Source organism: Marmota marmota, unplaced genomic scaffold, assembly GCF_001458135.2.
Source record: "Marmota marmota marmota unplaced genomic scaffold, marMar, whole genome shotgun sequence".
In the NCBI taxonomy this organism is placed as follows: Eukaryota; Metazoa; Chordata; class Mammalia; order Rodentia; family Sciuridae; genus Marmota; species Marmota marmota.
The window spans coordinates 23786351-23809027 of NW_026000093.1; the positions used below are offsets into that span (position 1 = coordinate 23786351).

At 35.1% G+C, this 22677-nt stretch overlaps 1 protein-coding gene across 12 annotated transcripts in view; it reads right to left on the bottom strand.

The window, feature by feature from the left end:
- The window catches only part of Stau2 (staufen double-stranded RNA binding protein 2), a 281161-nt gene that overhangs the window by 112006 nt on the left and 146478 nt on the right, over positions 1 to 22677 (bottom strand). For all 12 annotated transcript variants that reach the window (XR_007340579.1, XM_015485870.2, XM_048783066.1 and 9 more), the window contains one exon: positions 3753 to 4060. Coding sequence is in view for 11 of the 12 variants with exons in the window: in XM_015485870.2 (XP_015341356.2) it covers positions 3753 to 4060 (308 nt within the window). In the remaining variant the exon portion in view is untranslated. The remainder of the gene's footprint in view (positions 1 to 3752; positions 4061 to 22677) is intronic.

Genomic DNA, 22677 nt, shown 5'->3' on the forward strand with positions numbered 1-22677 from the left:
AAATTCACAATGGTGAAAAGCCTTCTAGAAAACACTTCTTGATTTTGGAAAATATGCCAGTGAAGTTTAACTAAAATATTAAGTGCTCCTTTATATTATTTATATATATTTATATTTAATATCTTTATGTTATTTATATACATATTTATATATACTTATAAACATATACTATTTATATACTTAGTATGTCATATTTTACTCTGAAGTTTTCACAAATTGTACTATTCAATGGATAATGATCACATGAAAGATATAGAATACAAATTGAAATTAAATCCATCTAGAAAAGATAATTTACTAAAATAATCCATGCATTCCTAATCTAATATTTTTCTAATGGCTCATTTAGGAACTATTTATATTTATTAGTTACAAAAGAGTTTTAGTATAATTAGTATGGAAAAGCATATTAAAGACATAAAAACAGAATAATGTAAACATGAAATCTACTTCAGTTCAAATGCACAGCATTTCAAGAACATTTTTGCCATAATTTTCTTTAAAAAGCTAAATGATTTTGAAACACTGTAGTATTGTAATAAAAGATTATGAAGTATACAAAAAAGGAATTCTAAAACACTATGGTATTGAATGAGCTTTTGAATGAGTTTATAAAATGTGTAGAAGTTATGGAAGCAGACTGAATATGCTGCACAACATCTGAGGTTCACAGAACTACTAACATAAAACTTTTCTAAAAGTAATAAATCACTGGGTGTGGTGGCATCTGTAACCCCAAACTCAAGAAACTGAGGAAGGAAGATTGCAAGTCAGACTTGCAAAGACCTAGCAAGAACCTCAGCAACTTAGTGAACTCAGCTTCAAAAAAAAAAAAAAGAAAGAAAAAAAGAACCGCAGATTTAGCTTAGTGGTAAAGTGCCCCTGGGTTCAATCCCTAATACTATTATCATTAATAATTAATTAGTCAAAAATCATTTAAAAATGTTCAAGTTTTAAAAGAAGATAATTAAAATGCATTCAAAATTCAAAAGAAAAAAAATCCATTTATGATGAGATTCAAAGGTTTGCTTCTAAAATGATAAAAATCTGGGCTGGGGTTGTGGCACCACATATAAATAAATGAAAAAAATAAAGGTCCATCAATATCTAAAAAAATATTTTAAAAAACTGATAAAAATCTTCAAGTTAAGTCCAAGCCAGGGTAAAAGAATCACTGAGAATGTACAAGTATTGAGTTATTTTCTGTTCTGTGAAATTAGCTGTTAATAACTTGAATTGTATAGTAATTTTCCTTGTTGTAAATATAAACAAAAGGATGTGAATTTAATACCTACATTCTAATGAATAAATTAACTTTGTAATTTATAATATAATTTCAACTATGAAATGAAAAGACTAAAGACTGTACAATGAAAACAGTTAAAAGATAAAACAATTTCATTTTCCACATACTCACATATTTTTACTTGGTAATACAATATAGCCATCACATACAATAGCTTGGTTAGGATTAAATCAACTTGCAATGGGCAAAGGAAGGCCAAAAAAAGGTTTATACAATATTCAATAAGCAATAATATTTGTTCAGTGTGCAATAAAATGAAAAGGTACTAACCTAGAAACAAAGAAAAAGAATTTATTGTTTTTAAATTCCAGAAATAAAATTAACAGAATGGCATATTATCCTTAACAAAACTGGTCCTACAATTTCTAAACTATTGTCTAATTAAAACATTTAAGAAATAGAAACAATCTACATGTTTTTCTACTAGGTATATACACCTATCTAGAAAGAAATAGGCTTTAAAATTCTTAACCACAAAGAACTTTCTATGGTGACATGAAAATGAGCTATGCATGTGACAAACACTAAGCCACTTCCCACAGAGATTTTGTTACTTCCCAGCTGTGGTTGTGATCCATTAGCAACAATATTTCACATCAATACCAGCTCATTCAACCAAATAAGCACAGTAATGTTTTAAAACCACGTTTATATTCATTAGTATGTAAAATTCACAGTACACAGATCTGGAAATGTTTAACTTGTCCATAAATAAGAGTATATTGTCTCAGTGTAAGTTTTAAAAGAAGTAAAGAAATCAGCCTGATAATGGGGAAAGCAGATTATATTTTGGCTACAGTGAAGATATGTTCAAGTTATAGTTGTTGTCATTGTGAAGAACTAACAAATGAAAACAAATTTAAAAAATTAAGTTCTTCTGGCAACAAAATTATATCTATTGTAATACTGTTAAGCAAAAAGTCAATTCAGAACTTCAATGCAATTTTTGCCTTCTATAAAAATGTAGTGTTATGCTCAAACATTTCTAAATGACTAGATTTGTAAATAAGCAGTTAATTTCTTTTCATCAAAGTTTATTTCTAATTCATACTATGCAGATTGTAGGTAGAACTAAATGCTACTTAACTTTTTTCTAGTACCTTAACTATATGAATCAAGGTCTTTTTTTTAAAACAGTGATTTATTGTGATTCTTAAAGTAAACAACAAAAGCAAATTCTAAAATTATAACCTGAAATTAAGCATTTGAAATTTCAGATGACAGAGCCAATAGTTGGTAACAGCTTCTTTAATTTCATATTAATAGTCCAATTAAAAACACTAACAACTACCTAGCAATAGATTTGAAAGAATCAGAAGGATTCTGTGAAGGAAAAAAACAAAACCAAACATGCAAAATGCCCCCCAAAACACATGATCCTCTCTCATTTTATAATCTAAAATTGTAAAATGGTTATAAATACATGATCATTCTACATAATACAGATCTTCTAGAGCACTTCTAAAGGAAATTACAGTTTTTGGTCTTAAAGAATAAGACTAAGATGAAAAGGGGGATAAGAACAGCGAGATCTGGGGAGTAGACCTTTCTACACGAGCAAGCCGCAGTTCATCCAGTCGAGGTGGTGGTTACAGTTCAGCACTTGATTTTCAAGGCAACTAAGAAATCAGGATGTGTGTTTCCCTTTCCTGGAGTTAATAATTCTTTAAAAATCTCTAAAACATTCATAAAGAAGTGTTGGACTTTTTGTTTCCCCAAAAGGGAACGAAGAATAAATAAGTGGGGGTGGGTATTTCTATCCCCAAATTCACACATACAAGTTAAACCCAATGAAATAAAGTTGTTGGTACCATCAGAGGCAGTTGCTACTCTACCTAGATGGTTCAAAACATGATTCAATAAAACAAATACATATTATTATGCCTCAAACAACTAGAAAGCGTTACATTATTATTCAAATTCCATGTTTAATTAATTCCTAAGGTAATAGACTTCGATGATGTTAAATAGTGTACCTGAATCATTACTAGCAATAGAATGTCAAATTCAAAATTGTTATAAAAGTAAACCCATCATTAGAAAAACTCAACCTTAATGTTAAAAGAGGGAGAAATGAGTGAAATACTAACACCAAATATCGGAAGGCAGAATTTTTGTTTGTGGAAGACTGAGTGAGAAGATAGATGCACCCAACTGGAAGACAAAACAGAGTATGAAAAAATGTTTATAAAAAAACAAAAGAAAAGAAAATGAGAGAAAGCCAGGCAGCAAAAGAATTATTGGATAGACAGAAAGTAAGAGAAAATGAGGCATGTGTATATGGCTCTCTTTTTTTTCTGTCCTCTGTGTTCCTAAATAATTCACGATGTAAGTGGCATAAAGGTCACACTAGCAGACAAGAATGGACCTTCTGATGGATTGAGATGAAGGATTTGGGGCTAATGAATTGTTTTGCTTTTTGTTGTTTTTGCTTTTTAATTCATACCTGAAAGCCTTGAATCCTTGCTAAATATTCCAGTTGTTTTGAAGGTTGTACTGGAGAACAAGGGGGAGTAGGAGAACTTCCTTTTAAACCTATGGCTTCAGCTGTAGGAGATGTTCCATTCATAAGGAGTTCCCTGGCAATTGTAGCTGAACTATTCGATGTGGGAGATATACTGAAGAAAGAGCTTGAGGGTTGGTTCATATCTTTGGGTGACAAATAGCCTAGAGTAGTGCCAGAGATTACTTTGTGACGGCTGGCTTCCATCTCTTGATAAACATCAGGAGACAAATGAAGAATTCCTTTTGGAGCTATAAATAAAATGAAGAAACACTGTTATTACACTTAAAATAATTGAGAACAAACATAGCATTGTTAGCTCAATGGCTTCCTTAATTTAGTAACAAAGAAAGGAGAAGCACTGCCAATCATTATCGTCCTCATGCCTGCAGAGGCAATTGCAGCTTCTATTTAGAGGTGAATAAAAAAATATAAACAAAGTTAAAAAGTATGTGTCAATATTCCTAAAATCAGAAGTTTAAAAAACTCCACAAAAGTGGTTTCAGTGGAACTTAATGTGTGGTAGGAAAGCCATGGAAGAATAAGGGAAATTGACGTGTGGAAATATAATGAGGAAGAAGATAGGATATATGCAGTATCTTTACCCTGAAGTTCAATATTTTATGTTTCATAAATAGAAAGGAACTGCCCCATTATATGCAGCAACTGAGGTACAAAAGATAAAATGAAGGCCATACCAGTCCAAACATTTTCAGAGACACAAACCTATATATATGCAATGGCCTACTGGTCCTCTCCTTTCCACATGGATAACCCACAGAATATTCTAACTCATGAACATGTCAGAAAGGGCATACTCTTCCCAAACTGACACTGTCCCTATCTTGCTTAGTTAATTATGACACCACCATTTATATGTGTATTGCCCAACTTATACTTTTGGAAATTACCTCTGATTCACCTATAACCAAGAAGTTATAGTGTTCATTCCAACATCTCTAGAATTTGCCCTTCATCATCTGGTACATTTGTTCAAGTCAGGCCATGGAAAGGTACTGTAAGCGAAAGGAGCGAAACAGATGCTATGTCATCAATTAGAGGAGTTTAAACACAGAGGCACCCTTTGCTTTGACTACTATTTGTCTCAGAGATGTTTCAAGCCATATTTCACACTGCTTGTTCTGATGCCTTCTGTTTAAGCTCAAATCATATTATCTTTTAAAATTAATGAAAGTCATCCCTTTTAGAGAATGTGCCTTGGGAGATACAACTTAATGCCCTTGCTTTCACCCCCACCCCACCCTCCTGCCATTAGCTTTCTAATTGAAACCTCCGCTGTTTCACATGGGGGCTACAGTAAGAATCACTGAAAGATTTCACTGCTGTCTCCACAGCATTCATTTTCTGAAATGTGTTCTATAAGGAGTCTGAAAAATGGGGCTGGGGATGTGGCTCAAGCGGTAGCGCGCTGGCCTGGCATGCGTGCGGCCCGGGTTCGATCCTCAGCACCACGTACAAAGATGTTGTGTCCACTGATAACTAGAAAATAAACATTAAAAATTCTCTCTCTCTCTCTCTCTTTAAAAAAAAAAAGGAGTCTGCAAAAAAAGGTGTTCCATGATAAATAAATTTGGGAAATAATGCAAATGAATTCTCTCTCCCTGCCACCTTGCCATCGTGTGTGTGTGTGTGTGTGTGCGCACACACACACACACACACACACACACACACTTTTCAAGGGAACTAAAAATGCACATTAGCATAGTAAAGAATCAAAGAAGCCCAGAACAGAAATATATTCAACCTGATTTAACCCAGAATTTCCCAAGTTAATTTATATACAAGCATTCCTCATAATATTAAAAGCAGCTAACATTTTGGGAAATCCTGAAAGGCCAGCCCATTCTCCCCTAATTCCCAATGGTCTTTTTAAAAAACTATTATTTGTTCTAATTAGTTATACATATCATTAGAATGCATTTGGACACATCATACATAAATGGAGTATAACTTCTCATTCTTCTGGTTGTACATGAGGTAGTATCATACCTGTCATGTAATCATACATGCACACTGGGTAATACTATCCAATTCATTCCACTATCCTTCCTACCTCCAACCTCCTCCCCTCTTTTCACTCCCCTCTGCCTAATCCAAAGTACCTCTATTCTTCCCGAGCCCCGCTTATTGTGAATTAGCTTCTACATATCAGAGAAAATGTTCCGCCTTTGGTTTGGGGGCATTGGCTTATTTCGCTTAGCATGATATTCTTCAGCTCCATCCATTCACCTGCAAATGCCATAATTTCACTCTTCCCAATGGCTTTTGCTGAAACTTGTGAGCTGTTAAACCTCTCTGGTGATTTTTTCAATTCAGTTATTTAGTCTTCAACTTCTTGGTTTCCATTTTGGACTTCTTGAAGTTTGAAGTTCTCTGATGGAATTAGCACTTTGTTCATAAGTTACTCTCCTGACTGATCTGAGCATCTTTGAGAGTCATTTTGAATTCTCTATCAGGTAAATCATATTATCTCCATTTCATTAGCATCAATTTCCTGAGACATCTCATTCTCTTGTTTAGAAAATATCTTTTTCATTTTCCTTGCTTCTCTCTGTTGGTGTCTGCACATTTGGACAAAAGAGTCACCTCTCCTAGTCTTCAGGGACTGACCACGTACTGCAGAAAACTCACTAATCTCAGTCCAGTCAGAGATTCTCAGTGCATTTTAACCTTTTATGTTAGTCTAACCTGTTTTTCATTGTTCTTCAACCCCCAGGTATGCAGAGTCTGCCATTCCCACCAACACTCAGAGACAAGCAAGACTGAAGCCAATTTCTTCAGGATGCCCCCAGATAAACTGAGTCATTGGACATATGGTGCACCCCTTTATCTCCCCAAGAATCTGTGCACTAGAGTTTTTCGACTGTCACCTCTGTGCTGAGTTGGAGGTGGGGGAGTAGGTATAGTGACCATCTGGTATCACTGTACTCAGGCAGCTAGAATATGCCATGTGCCATCAGTACCCTAAGATAGGCTAAACAGAAGCCAGTCCTCTGGGTAGCCCTCAGAAAAGTTGGGGCACTGGATGTATGATACATCTCTTTCCCTTCTCAGGGAGCAGCTTAAAGATTGTGTGTGTACTGGGGGTGGGGGAAGCTGTCTTGTCTATATGGCACAGTGCCAGAGTCTGAGATTTTGGTATAAGGATATTTTCCTTCTATCAGTTTTCCTACCTATTTCAATATAGCTGGTTTCATGCTTGCCCGAGGTACAGGAGCTTCTTACAAAGGGAATATGCCCATGAGTTATTGTTAAATTGGTGTGTTCATGGGGTAAGGAGAGACAAAGGCTTTGTATTCTACAGTTTTGCCAAGGCTAGATCAATCTCTTATTTAAAAAAAAAAATTTAAATTGATTTTTTTAAAATAAATGACAGTGGAATGCATTAAAATTCTTGTTACACATATACAACACAATTTTTCATATCTCTGGCTGTATATAAAGCAAGTTGACACCAATTCGTGTCTTCATACATGTACGTTGGATAATGATGTCTATTACATTCCACCATCCTTGCTAATCCCCTGCCTCCTCTCTTTCCCTCCAACACCTCTGCCCTATCTAGAGTTCCTCTATTCCTCCCATGCTCCCCCTCCCTACCCCACTATGAATCAGCCTCCTTCTATCAGAGAAAACATTCGGCATTTGCTTTTGGGGATTAGCTAACTTCACTTAGCATTATCTTCTCCAATGCCATCCATTTACCTGAAAATGCCATGATTTTATTCTCTTTTATTGCTGAGTAATATTCCATTGTGTATCTATGCCACATTTTTTAATCCATGCATCTACTGAAGGGCACCTAGGTTGCTTCCACAGTTTAGCAATTGTGAATTGTGCTACTATAAACATTGATGTGACTGTGTCCGTTTAGTATGCTATTTTTAAGTCCTTTGGGTATAAACCGAGGAGTGGGAAAGTTGGGTCAAATGGTGGTTCCATTCAGGTTGGGAAGTTATTAATTAATGCTTCAGTCTGTTTACTTGATACTGGTCTGTTTAGTTTTTCTATATCATCATGGTTCAATTTGGATAAATCATATGTGTCTAGAAATTTGTTAATATTTTCTAGATTTTACAATTTATTGGAATATAAGTTTTCAAAATAGGCCCTTAAGGAATCTTTGTATCAATTTCGCACTCTCACAGAAATATCTGAAAGTGCCTTGTTTCCTATTTTGGTATTAGATGTTATAATTTTTAAAATCCTTGCCACTTATTTACTGTGACAGAAAGTAAGACTGAGATTGCCTGAGAATAGTATTAGCAGGAGTTACAGACTTCAAAAGGCATGAGGAAAGTTTCAGGGAATGGAAGTGCTCACTTCACAGGTTTATAAACATGTCAAAACTGATCAAACTGTACACATTGTGTACAGTTTATTATATTTCAATTAACATTGTAAAAAATATTTGCTAATTTGATAAGTGAAATGTCATTATTAGAATTTTTTAGACCTATTATTATTAATTTTTTCACTATCTGGATACATTTACATAATTCTTACTTAAATGGTATGACTCTCACTTATATACTCAATTCAAGAGGTCAAAAAACTTAACCACATTACTTCAGGATAATTATTACATATCAGTAATGGACTTTCTTTTTTTATTGGCTTTATTTTTTAAATACATGATAGCAGAATGCATCACAATTCTTATTACACATATAGAAAAATTTTTCATACCTCTGTTTGTATATAAAAGTATGTTCACATCAATTCATGTCTTCATACATGTACTGGACTTTCTAATAGCAATATTATAAAGCAACAAAATGCTCTCTCAATACTTAAGGGAGGCATACATCACAGTATAAAGACACATACAGAGTTCAGGTTCTCCTACTATACAGCAAAGCCCAAGATGACTTTTCTCTGTGAATAAGGAAGATTGCCTTCTACGGAGCTCAACTCTAACAGAATGGTCATAGAAACAGTATAAAAAATACATGGATTTATGAGAGTCTGCAGTCAACTTTTATGTAATTTTCAACTTGAATATCAGTAATAGTGTTGGATTAGTCATAATTTATCGAGTATTCCTATAGAAATTTAAATTGCTGTTCAAGAATAAAATGGCCTAAAAGTAGAATCAAAGAGTAATTTAGTATATACATATTTAGGGACCTTTAACTTATTTTGCCAATTTATATTTCTATTAGGATACGTGACAAAATATTTTTTTCACACATCTACCAAAAGAGGTTTCAATAATTCTAAAGTCATTGCCACCCTATGATAATTCATTATTATCTTACCTTTATTTAATCACGGTTTAGAATAGATTTTTCTCTTATGTAACCACCAATGTCTGTGTTTTTCTAACCTCAGCTTTGCTCATGGACTTTGAACACTGCATTCTCCTGCTTGGGCTTATTACATCCCATTATACTCACCCCTTATTGGAAGAGGTTCTAAGCCCATTCTCCCAATACCTACTTTTGTTCCTGATTTTGCCTTTCATACTCCCTCCTTGGTTTGTGACCACTGTACACAGCTACACTGCAGACACAATACCAGCACTGTTTGTTATCTCATTTAATTCTCACAACCACCCTATGAGATGGGCATTCTTAGTCCTATATATTAGAGATGAAAAAAACTGAAGCATACAGATGTTAGGCAACTTACCCACAGGGATATAGATAATAAGCAGCAAGCTAGAATGGTTACTCTAGGCAATGTGTCTCTAGAGAATGGACACTTAACTATTCCATTAAATGGCCCCCTAAAAGAACAGGCAAGGAACTAAATCTAATATCCAAACACCTAAGGCTCAACTCAGAAAGTAAACTCCAAGCCTGAAACTTGCCCTGATCGGTTCCTCAAGCTCTGGCAGTGTGCGCCATATGGCAGGGGCCTTGTTGTCTCCCAAGGGCACTTTGAGATCAATTGTTGGGTGAGAGATCCAAGAAGGAGCCCACTGGACCACCCTGATCTCTAGGGAGATCAGAAACAAGACAGAATCTGTCCTCAGCATGATGTTTAACTGGTAGGCTGATGTGAATTACAAAAATATCCTCTTCCTGCTGCCCTATTGCTGGGATCCACTGGAACAGGTATTTGATGAGACCTGCTTCCCTTTCTCACATAGCTCACAGCCAAACTAGTCTTCTGGCTGAGGCTGCTGGATCCCTAGCTCTGCCTAAATTTAAAATCACATAAATACTGTTTATGAAGTAAAAAATCAATAATGCAAAATTCGAAGAAAAATTTTATGAAAGCTAAGTTGAAAAAAGAAACGGCTAAGAACAATACAATGAAAAAATGTCAAACTGGTACACTGTTTTCAAGAAGTTTCTTTTAAAGGTCAGTCTCAGAATCACCTTGGAAGGTAAAACTAGAAAGAAACAGCAACTATAAGAAATCACTACTGAACAAGTGAATGAAATGATTGTATTTTACATTCTATGGAGCACATATCACTGTGATACCAAAACCAAATAAAGACACATAACAGGAAGAAAACTACAGACCACTAACCCTGATGAACACAGATGCAAAAATCCCTAATAAAACATAGCAAACCACATTCAAAAACACATCAAGAAAATACACCATGATCAAGTGGGCTTCATCCTAGGGATGCAAGATTGGTTCAACATACACAAATCAATAAATCAATTTAATTCACCACTTAAATAGAATTAAGAACAAGAATCATATGATCATCTCAATAGATGCAGAAAAAGCCTTTGATAAAATCCAGCAGTCATTTATGTTAAAAATGCTGGAAAAAACAGGACTAGAGGAACTTACTTCAACATCATAAAGGCTATATATAACAAACTCAAAATCAACATCATACTGAACAGAGAAAAACTGAAAGCCTTTCCTCTAAAGTAAGGAACAAGACAAGGATCTAACCAATACTCAATATAGCTCTCAAAACTCTAGCCAGAGCAATCAGGCAAGAGAAGAAAATGAAAGGGATACAATAGAAAAAGAAGAAATCAAACTATCTGTTTGCTATGACATGATCCTATATCTAGAAGACAAAAAAATTCTAACAGAAGACTTCTAGAGCTGATAAATGAACTCAGCAAAGTAGCAGGATACAAGATCAACACTCAGAAATCAGTAGCTTTCCTATACTCCAATAGCAGTTCTGCTGAGAAAGAAATGAGGAAAACATCCCCTTCACAGTAATGTTTAAAAAAAAAAATCCCTGGAAATTAATCTAACCAGGAGGTGAGAGATTACAATAAGAACTATAGAACACTGAAGAAAGGAAGAAATCAAAGAAGACCTTAGAAGATGGAAATACCCCTCCATGTTCTTGAATGGTTAGAACTGATATGTCAAAATAGACAAATAGACGTACTTACAAAACAGATTCAATGCAATTCCCATCAAAATATCAATGACATTCTTCATAGAACTAGGAAAAAAGTCCTTTAATTCATTTGGAAGAATAAGAGACCCAGAATAGGCAAAGCAATTCTGAGCAAGTAGAGCAATAGAGAAGGCATGATCTCACATTATACTACAGAACTATAGTAACAAAAACAGCATGGTAACAACATCAAAACAGACACAAACATCAATGGAACAGAACAGAAGACACAGAGACAAACAGACATACTTACAGCCATCTGATACTTGACAAAGATGCCAAAAATGTATGATGAAGAAAAGATAGCCTTTTTAACAAATAGTGCTACAAAAACCGGATAGCAAAAGAATGAATTTAGATCTCTCATCTTGCACAAAAGTCAAATCTCAATGTATCAAAGACTTAGGAATTACACCAGAAACTATGCAACTGCTAGAATAAAACATAGGGTCAACACTCCATCATATAGGTGCAGGCACCAATTTCATCAACAAGTCTCCTAATACTCAGGAAAGAAAACCAAGAATCACTGAGGTGGATGCTGTCAAATTAAAAAGCTTCTGCACAGCAAAAGAAACAAGAGCATGAAGAGAGAGCTTACAGAATGGAAAAAAATCTTTGCCAGCTGTTCCTCTGACAGGGTATTAATATCCAGAATATACAGAAGTCGAAAAACTCAACACACACACAAAAACAACCACCCACCCAATCAATAAATGAGCAAATGAATTAAACAGATTTCTCAAAAGAAGACACACAAATGGACAATAAATATATGGAAAAATGTTTAGCATCTTTAGCAATCTCAGAAATGCAAATCAAAACAACACTAACATTTCATTTCACTCCAGTCGCAATGGAAATTCTCAAGAACACGAAAAATAATAAATACTGATGAGATGTGTAGAAAAGGTACATTGATACATTGTTGGTGGGACTGCAAATTAGTGCCACCACTCTGGAAAGCAATATGGAGATTCCTCAAAAAAACCACCACCAACAACAACAAAAACTAGGGATGAAACCACCATATCCCACTCTTGGTATTTATCCAAAAGAACTAAAATCAGCTTATTCTAACAATACAGCCACTTCAATGCTCATAGCAGCACAATACACAATAGCCAAATTATGGAATCAGCCCAGAAGTCCATCAATACATAAACAGATCAAGAAAATGTGGTATATATGCACAATGGAGTTTTACTCAGTCCTAAAGAAGAATGAAATAACAGCATTTGCCAGTAAATGGATGGAAATTGAGAACATCATGCTAAGTAAAATAACCCAGACTTGGAAAATCAAGGTATGAATATTTTCTACCAAATGTGTAAGCTATAGCAAAAAGAGGGGGAAGAAGGTGGTGGTGGGTAGACCACATATCATAAATATATAGGGAAGACCAGTGGAGTGGAAGAAGGAAAACAAGAGAGAGGTAGGAAGGATAGAAAAGTGGAGGAAATATGGAATGAATTCAACAAAATTAGGTTATATGCATATACAAATGTACCAAAGGGAATTTCACCTTTACATGTATGTAGAAAGTACCAATCAAAAATAAATAAACAAGCAAAAGGAAGATAAGTAGATAAGAAGAATAAGAATGGTGGGGGTGGAAAGGGGAAATTGGAGATTAAAATCAAATTCCTTCCATATATGATTTTGTCAAAATGAACCCAATTACTATGCATAACTATAAAGCTGTAATTTTAAAATAATGTATTTTAATGTGTTCAAAAGCATAGCTTGAATCAGTGGTGAAATTAACCTTGTTCTTATCCCGAGTTGGATGAAAGCACTGATTTCATCAATCTGTACATTTCATTGGCATCTTTTTTCTTTTTGCTATACTTACTATAATCATTTACAAAAAGTTATTAATTTGGTGAATATTTATGAATAGAATTACTGAGAAAGAACTTTTCAGTGAGATACTCAAAGACTTTTTCTTAGCATAGTACTAAGAGTGCTTAGTCTGGCCCTGGCCTACTAAAGGCAGAACCCCAGGGCACAGCCTGGCTGGAGACTCTGACAGAGTATCCAGTGTACCTCAAAGAGATGGTTCCTCATGCAATTGGCAGGAGAAGTAAGATGTAAGAAGTAGTAATGATAAATTTGCCTTAAAAAAATAAAAACAAGGGCTGGGGATGTAGCTCAATCATAGAATGTTTGCTTAGCCCACATAAGGATCCTGGGCTCAATCCCCAGCGCCACCACAAAACAAATAAGCAAACAAAAATCCTAAAAACAAACAACAATAACAGCAATAAAATTTTGTTGAATTTTTCTAAGAAACTGGGAAATATCTTTGGAAAGCTTCTTCTACTAACCACGTGTACACAGCTTAGCCAGAGAAACGAGATATTCAGAATTTTCAAATGGGGCTAAAATGTTAATTTTTTCTTTAAAAGAGAAAAATAAAATGTTTATAATAACAAAGGATAAGTATGTGGGTTAATAAATAAACTATCTTTTTTTTTTAATCTTACACTAGTAGAATGATTTATACTTTGGTCAGAAATTTTCTTTAACAAGAAAATCTGGAATACAAAGTGAGTGATATGAATCAAAGAGTAGATCTGGCACAGGTATTCCAACAGAGATCCATGGATATGTGTTAGGAAAATAATAACCTGTTAAATTTTGGCTATATATGCCAACATGTATCTTTCTGGGAAAATAATCTAAAGCTTACATTAGGAACATGAAGAGACTGTCAATCACCACTATCACCGCAAATACACTAAAGACCTACTCAGCATATTTCTATGATTAGAAACAGTTTTCAAATAGAAGACATAAATATAGATTAAAGATGAGGGGAAATTGTGTTAAACAGTTTGACTTGACCAGAACAGTGTACTTCATAAGTAACTCCTAAGTATAGTTTAGGGAGCTAATTGGGGAGTCAGGCATTCCTGACACATGTACCTTTTTCAAGGCTCAATATTTTCCAATAAAGACAGAACTCTTAAGTATTTTTACTGAAAAAGACAGAACTGTTGCAATGAAAATGATATGAGAGCAGCTTGTGAAGATAGTTATCTTCAATTATTAGTTGTTATGGTTTGGACGTAAGGTGTCCCCCCAAAGTTCCCAAATGACACAAAACAAGAAGGTTCAGAGGAGAAATGATTGAGTTGTGAGAGTCTTAACCCAATCAGGGAATTAATCCCCTTACAGGGATTAAGAGTGATAACTGAAATGGTGGGGTGTGGCTGGAGGAGTGGGAATTGGGGCATGACTTTGGTATATATATTTATACCAAATATACTTGGTATAAATATATATACCAAATATAATATATATACCAAATATAAATATATATACCAGGTATATATTTCTACCTGGCAAATGGAGTCTCTCTCTGCTTCCTGATCACCAGGTGAGCTGGCTCCCTTCACCACACTCGTCTCCCACAATGTTCAACCTTACCTTGAGCCCTGAGGAATGGAGCCGGCCTTCTATCAACTACGACCTCTGAAACCACAAGCCCTCAAATAAACTTTTCCTCCTCTACTGTTGTTCTGGTCGGGTCTTTCAGTTGCAGCAGTATAAAAGCTTATTAAAGCACTAGTTTATTTAAATGGGGTAAAAATGTGGTTTGTTAGAGATCATTCTCATGGATCACTCCATTAGTGACTGTTTCCTTAAAACTGTAAGAAGACTGAAATATAGATTATGTAAGTCTACCATATGACATAAATGACCTGACAAGGTTACTGCACCAATACCAAAAAAATTACACCACAGAATTCCTGTGCTAGGATTTTGAGTATTTCTTTATAGTCAACATCTTCAAGCAGCTCACAAAACAGTAACAACCATAATACTAATTATAACTAAAATTCATATAGTCCTTACTAGATCTCTGATTTGTTTCAAATGCTTTGCACATTTAGCTCAGTAACCCTCACAATGACCCTATGAAGGAGGGACTATGATTATCCTTACATTATAATTGAAGATGCTAAGGCACAAAGAGGTTGTGTGACTTACTGAAAGTCATAACCAGTAAGCGGCAGGTGTTAGGACCAGAATCCAGGCATCTGGCTATAACAGCAACACATGCAACTGCCTTTACAATCAGTAAATAAACAACAAAACAAGAACTTTTATTGATTATATCTATACACCAAAGAAATTCTTCACATCTGTATTCCTAAAATATTCTAATACCATGATGAAGAGAAACTATCAAAACATTGAACTGAAAATGAAGTGTCTCTCTTCATTTCAAACCTGTTTTCTAGGTTCACTGAACCAGAGTCTGCCCTTGTATAGTAATAGAAGAGATGGATATAAGAGGAAGGAAAAAGTTATTTTTTAAAAAAGTCTCACTATGATACCACCCCTGGGGAAAGATGTCAAAACAACATGCTTAGCTATTTTCATAGTTGTTGTTGTGGTGAGAAAGTAATTTCAAGTACTAGGTTAGCATAAAAGAAAATTTTAAGCACAGCTTTAGAATAAAAAATCTTAGCTCACATAATTTCAATTTCTCTTATATGACATAATTGAGATTTATCAATGAATTATAAATTAGTCTATATGTTACTCGGAAACTTATGAAAGACTCCATAATATTATGAATAATAAGAACTGAAATTATATAAAGACTAAGTACTATCCAATTTTTTTAATGTCATAAAAATAACATTTTTAAAAAATTTTTTCACATTTTTACTGGTGCATTATAGTAGTTCATAATATGGGATTTGTTGTTACATATTTGTACATACACAGAATATAACAATATATATATATAATTTGGCCAATATCACTCTCCAGCATTTCCCCCAAGGACAAGAAAAGGAGAAAACTAGCAAGACAGAAAACTTTGACCAAAATGATGTTGATTCAGACAAAAAACAAACAAACAAACCCTGCTGTCCCACTCTTACTCGTGTCACCAAAACACAGAATGGGGAGGGACTTCCACCTTCACAAAGCTGTACTGAGGCTCCAACTTCCCTAATGTGGGAGTAAATGTCAAAAGAAAGCCACTTAGGGCACTGGTACTTTCATCCCCACTCTGCAATGTTGGTAAAGACCGCTTACGGAGCCTAAACTTCTAATCCCACCTGGCAATAATGAGTGATCCCTTCCCCTTTCCACTAGAAGGATGTCAGGACAGGATTTTAAGGGGAGCCAGAACTAGTGGGGAAAAAGTCACCCCACTGTAGTGTCTGGAGAAAATGTGGAAGGGGGCCCAAATCCCTAATCCACCCAACAGTAATGAGGAAGACCCCACTTTGAGTGTCAGTGGGTACACAGTGGGGAATCTGGACTTGTACCTCCAACCAGCAATCGCAAGGAGAAACTCCTCACTTTACCTTCTTGAGGTGGGTCACAAAAAGCAAAATAAAACAAGAACAGTAAAAACAGAAGGCTTAAATAAGATACAAGTTTTCATAATGTGAATATGCTTAGGTTTCAATAAAGACATCACTAGACATAGCAACAACCATGGAGATCTCAAAGTGAATGAGAAATTAATAGATGCCAACAGTGAGATGTCAGAGACATTAGAATAATCTTAACAATTTACTTTAAAACAGCCATGAAAAAAATGCTTCAACAAACAAATACAAATATGCAAATACAATTGAAAATATAAAGTCTAAGCAAACAGGTGGTCTGATTAAAAAATTAGAAGATAAAAAGAACCAAATGGAAATTTTAGAACTAAAATACACAACTAAAAATAAAAAGCACAACAGATAAGGAGCAGAGTAAAGGAAAGAATCAGTGAACCAGAAATTACCCAATTAGAAGAACAGACAGAAAATAGACTGGAAAGAAATGAAAGAAAATGTAAACAATAGAAAAAACAAAGAGAGCCTCAAGGACCAATTGAGACTACAACAAAACATATAACATTCATGCTATAGAAAGGAGAGGAAAAGTATGGCTAAAAAAGTATTTGAAAGATATAATAGCCGAAAACTCCCAACTGTCAGGAGATATAAATCTTCAAGATGCTAAAAAATCCCAAACAGGATAAACACAAAGAAATCCATGCCAAGACACAGTGAAATTCAACTGCTGAAAACTAAAGACAAAGAATCTTGAAAATGGCCAGAGAAAAACAAAATCTAACCTTAGGGAAAAAAACAATTCAAATGACAGATCTCTTATCACAAACCACAGAGACCAAAAGGGAGGAACACAATGTTTATCAAGTGCTTTAAAAAAAAATTCAATCCACAATCCTATATCCAGCAAAAATATATTTCAAGAAGGTGAAATCAAGACAGTCTCAAGTGAAGGAAAAGTAAGAACGTTTTCTAGAATACATGCTAAAAGAATAGCTAAATCAAGTCCTCTGATTAGGAAAGAAATGAAAAAAGAAAGATCCATGGACATGGGGAAGGAAAAAAAAAGTGTGGTAAGCAAAAAGCATAGAGCAAGTACAATGGAATTTCTTTTTCCTCTTGAGTTTTTTCTGAATTGCATTTTTCTGATAAAACAATATTGTAGTATTATCTGATGTGATTCTAAATGTATAGAGGGAAAATACTTAAGTCAATTATAAAGGCAGGGGGAAGAAAGACACAAAAGGAAATAAGGTTTCTATACTTCAATCACACTGAGAAGCAACATCAGTAGACTGATGTTTATGTATACACTGTAGTCTCCCTTAACCAGAGTTTTACTTTCCATGGTTTCAGTTACCCATGATCCACAGAGGTCTGAAAATACTAAAAGGAAATTTCTAGAAATAAAAAATCATAAGTAAAGTTTGTGTTGTTCTGAATAGTATGATGAAATCTTACACCATCCTGCTCTTGCCACTCATGAATCATCCCTTCATCCAGTGTATCCATGCATATATATTACCCATCCATTAATCATTTAGTAGTCATCCTGTTTATTAGATAAACTGTCCTGGTATCAGTTGTATTCAAATAACCCTTATAATTAATAATGGCCCCAAAGTGCAAAAGTAGTGATGCAAAGGAAACACCAGGGAATAAAACCTGAGGAATAGACTAATTCTGGTACAATGTGGTAAGGTTTCAGGGTGTGTGTGTGTATATGTGTGTGTGTGTGTGTGTGTGTGTGTGTATGAAGAACTGGTATTATCCATGGTTTTTCTTGAAATGAATCTCCTAAGGATAAGATGATAATATTAGACACTATTAGATAAATAAATAAGGTAACAACTAAGAAGACTATATAAGAAGACACATTCGTGGCCTGTGGCTGGGGCTCTGCTGTAGAGCACTCATCTAGCGTGTGCAAGGCCCTGGGTTTGATCCTCAGCATCACATAAAATAAATAAATAAAACAAAGCTTTTGTATCCAAGTACAACTAAAAAAAATTATTTAAAAAAAAGAAGACACATTCAAAAATGCTCTAGACAATGTAAATAAAGTTCTAAATAGAAGTCAAGTAACCCACAGGAAGACACAGGGAGAGCAACTATAAAAGCATAAAATGACATACTTAAGCCCTAAATACCAATAATTTTATTAAATGTAAATAAATGATCTAAGTATACCAATTAAAAGGAAGTTGGCAGTGTGGATTTTAAAATGTGATCCAACTATATACTTTCTACAAAAAACTCATGTCAAATGATATAGACAAACTGAAAATAAAAGGATGGAATAATTGATACATCATGCAAACATTAATCAAAAGAAAGCAGGAAGTCCTACTTCCAAATGATAACATGAGAAGATCCACAGACCCACTCCCCTATAATCCTAAATGGTACAAATTGATTTTTCAAAAATATAAAAGTTTCTGGAAATGTCATAGGGGACTTTGGCCTTTGTCCTCAGTTTTGGAGGGTAGTCTGTAAATTCTTGGAATTTTCTGACAAGAATTACTCCTGGTGGGCCACATGGACCACACAGAGTTTATGTTAACATATTGACTCACATTGGGCCCCTAGATAGTTTATACTATGAGAAGATTCAAATGGGGGATGGTCATTTCAGAAAGATCACATATGAGTAGTATAATAGGCATCTGAAAAAAGGCTTTGAGCCATATGATGTCAACCTGAACTCCAAGAGCTACAGGTTCATACCAATTTCAAGGCCAAAGTCAGCATAATGAAAGCCCAATAAAAATACTCTAGACAACCTGGGAAGCTTAAGTGAGTTTCCCTGGTTAGCATTACTCTCTCCATATTATTACACTTCCATGTGCCATAACGGTGATGTGGCCTATCTCCATAAAAGATAACACCAAAAAATTCATATTTAGTATACTCCCAGATTTCACCCAATGTGTCTCTTCCTGGTTTGTATTCTCTTCACTACAAAAAACATATAATTGTAACTAAGCACCTTCCCAAGATTTTTGATTGATCTAGGTAGTTATCAAACCTGATGGAGTAGGAAGAACCCACAAATTTCTAACCTACTGATCAGCCCTGAGAATCCCCAAATTTTGCATCTGGTATCAGAGTAAAAGTAGTCTTGTGCAGCACCATGTCTTTAACCTATGAAATTTAGCCTAATTTCACATTTTACATCTGAAGTCATTGCACATTTATTCTAGAAAATCTTGATAATGATCGTAAAAGCCTGTGAAATTTCAGCAATAATCCGCTCCCTTCTTCCCCCATATGGTTAAGAAGATGGGGGCTCTTTTTCTTCTCCTATCAAGGAATATGGAATCTCACCAGAAAGGGCAGGCTGCCAGAATTTCTCATTTCTTCCAGTTCTAAGATGCAGAAGCTAAATTCCTGGTATATGAAGCAAAGATGTTGGAGGGTCCCTTTTTCCACACAGCTGTCACCATACAATAATGATTGTACATAGGTACAGGAGGGTGAATCCTTACACACTGATATTCTTCCCCTCAGCTTCTTCAAGAAGGGAGGCTCTGGGCTAGGGTTGTGGCTCAGTAGTAGAGCACTTGCCTCGCACATGTGAGGCACTGGGTTTGATCCTCAGCACCACATAAAAATAAATAAAATAAAGGTATTGTGTCCATCTACAACTGAAAATATTTTTTTAAAAAGGAGGAAGCTTCTACATCAGAAAAGGGAAGCCAAGAATATCAAAAACTACTTCCCCACCTGGTACCTTTATCATAAAGTAGGACATCACCGAAAGAGAAGTGGGGCACTGTCTTTAAATTTCTACTTTGGAGCAATGGCTCATAAATTGTACCCAAGGGGGGAGATAATCTGCTGAGAGCCAAGGCGGAGTCTGTATGGCCCCTGGCATTTTGCCAACAGTATTGATTGACAGGCGAGGCATTACTATCCGCCTCTGCCGCTACTTTTGAGTTCTCACACTATTTTAGAGTTCTCGTGGGGATTTCCCGAGAGTTCCCATTGGTTGGGGAAGTGCAGGAGGAGGGATTTCCGGGAGAGATATTTCCGGCTGGGGGTTCCTGGAAGAGCCGTGTGGCGTTCGGGAGGATTCCCCGGGAGCTGTGTGAAATGTTTTCCTGCAGTTCAAAAATAAAGTTTGTTCCTGCTTCAGTGGCTCATGATTTGTGCCCAGCCAGACTGCGGCATAATACATAAGAAGAAAGAGTTCCAGATATTTCCAAAAGAAAATTACTTTATTTGATATAAAATGTGGGAAAGTTCAAGCCTAAGGGTACTCAGGGAAAACTGTGGAGATTTTGTGGATAAGCACTTCATAAGTATGGTAGTTTTATTAAAGTAACAAGTTATACTATAAACCAAGTTTGTCAGAAACAACTTAGAAAGAGCTAAGAAGAATCCTCTTGGGGTCCAAACAAACTTCAAGGATTGACCTCAAAAGCTATTCCTCAAAGCAGCCCAAAGTTGAGTGGATGAGACCAGAAACAATTTAAGTCTCACAAAACAACACAGCATCTCTAGCAATTAGTGGAGCCAAACAGCTACATATAATACTAACACAGGTGGAAATCTCAACAAAGAACAGAGACACAGGAAAAAGAGCCCTACTAAATACAATGGCATCCCAGGTAACCATGCACATGCTCAGGAATCTGCCCTCTGGGAAGGAAACAGGCTTGTACTTCTCAAAAATAGCTAAGTCAAGTCATCAATCAAACAACAAAAATAAGCCCAGGAGAGGTAGAGAATCACTACCTAGAGTTGTTGCAACAGTTTACCTAAAATGTTCAGTTTTCAACATAACATTCTGGAATATCCAAAGATACACAAAAATGTGACAAATCACAGAGTGAAGCTGAGTGGGGAGAAGCAGGAAACAAAAGCAGATGTCAATTCTCCCCAAACTGATATACAAGTTTAGCACAATTCCTATTAAAATCTCGACACACCAAGGCACATTTAAATGAAAATGTCTAACATACAGAATAAGGATAGACTTTTAAAGGCTAAAAGACAAAAATATCAGATTATGTATAGGGGGAAACTAGTTCAGATCTCAGCTGATTTCTCAACCCAGACCCTCAAAGCTAGGAGGTGCTGGAATAATATATACCGAGTTCTGAAAGAAGATGGATACCAACCAAGAATTCTATACGCAGTAAAATTAAGCTTCAGATTTGAAGATGAAATAAAAACTTTCCTGATAAACAAAACTTAAAGAATTCACAACTAGAAAAAATGCACTACAGAACATTTTCAACAAAATATTCCATGAAGAGGAAATGAAAATAAAAAAGGAAAACTGGCAAAGGAAGGAACTACACTACAGAAATAGTCAATCAGGGCTGGGGTTGTTGCTCAGTGTTAGAACACCTGCCTTGCATGTGTGAGGCACTGGGTTTGATCCTCAACACCACATAAAAATAAATAAACTAAAAATATTGTGTCCATCTACAACTAAAAAAAAAATTTAAAGGAATGCTCAATCAAAGGAGAAATTAATTCAAATTAAAAACTAGAAATAAACCAAAATGACCAGGAAAACAAATCATATCTCAATAATAACTTTGAATGTAAATGGCCTAAACACATCAATCAAAAGACATAGACTGGCAGCTGGGATTAAAAAACAAGACCCAACAATATGCTGTCTCCAAGAAACTCACCTCATAAGCAAAGACATTCACAAACTGAAGGTGAAAGGATAGGAAAAAACATTACTCACATGGATTGCATGAACAAGCAAGGGTTTCCATCCTCATCTTAGATAAAATGGACTTCAAGACAAATTAATCAGAAGGGACAAAGAAGTACACTTCATAGTACCTAAGGGAATTATACATCAACAAGACATAAAAATCGTAAATATTTATGCTCCAAACAATGGAGCAAATATGTACATCAAACAAACCCTTCTTAATTTCAAGAATCAAATATACTACAACACAACAATAGTGGGTGACTTAACACACCTCTCTCACCACTGGATAGATCTTCCAAACAAAAACTAAACAAAGAAACTATAGAACTAAATAATACAATCAATGATTTAGACATAACAGACACATATAGAGTATTCCATCCATCATCGAGCAAACAACCCTTCTTCTCAGCAACACATGGATCCTTCTCTAAAATAGACCATATGTTAAGCCACAAACCAACTCTCAGCAAAAAAAAAAAAAAAAAAAAAAAAAAAAAAAAA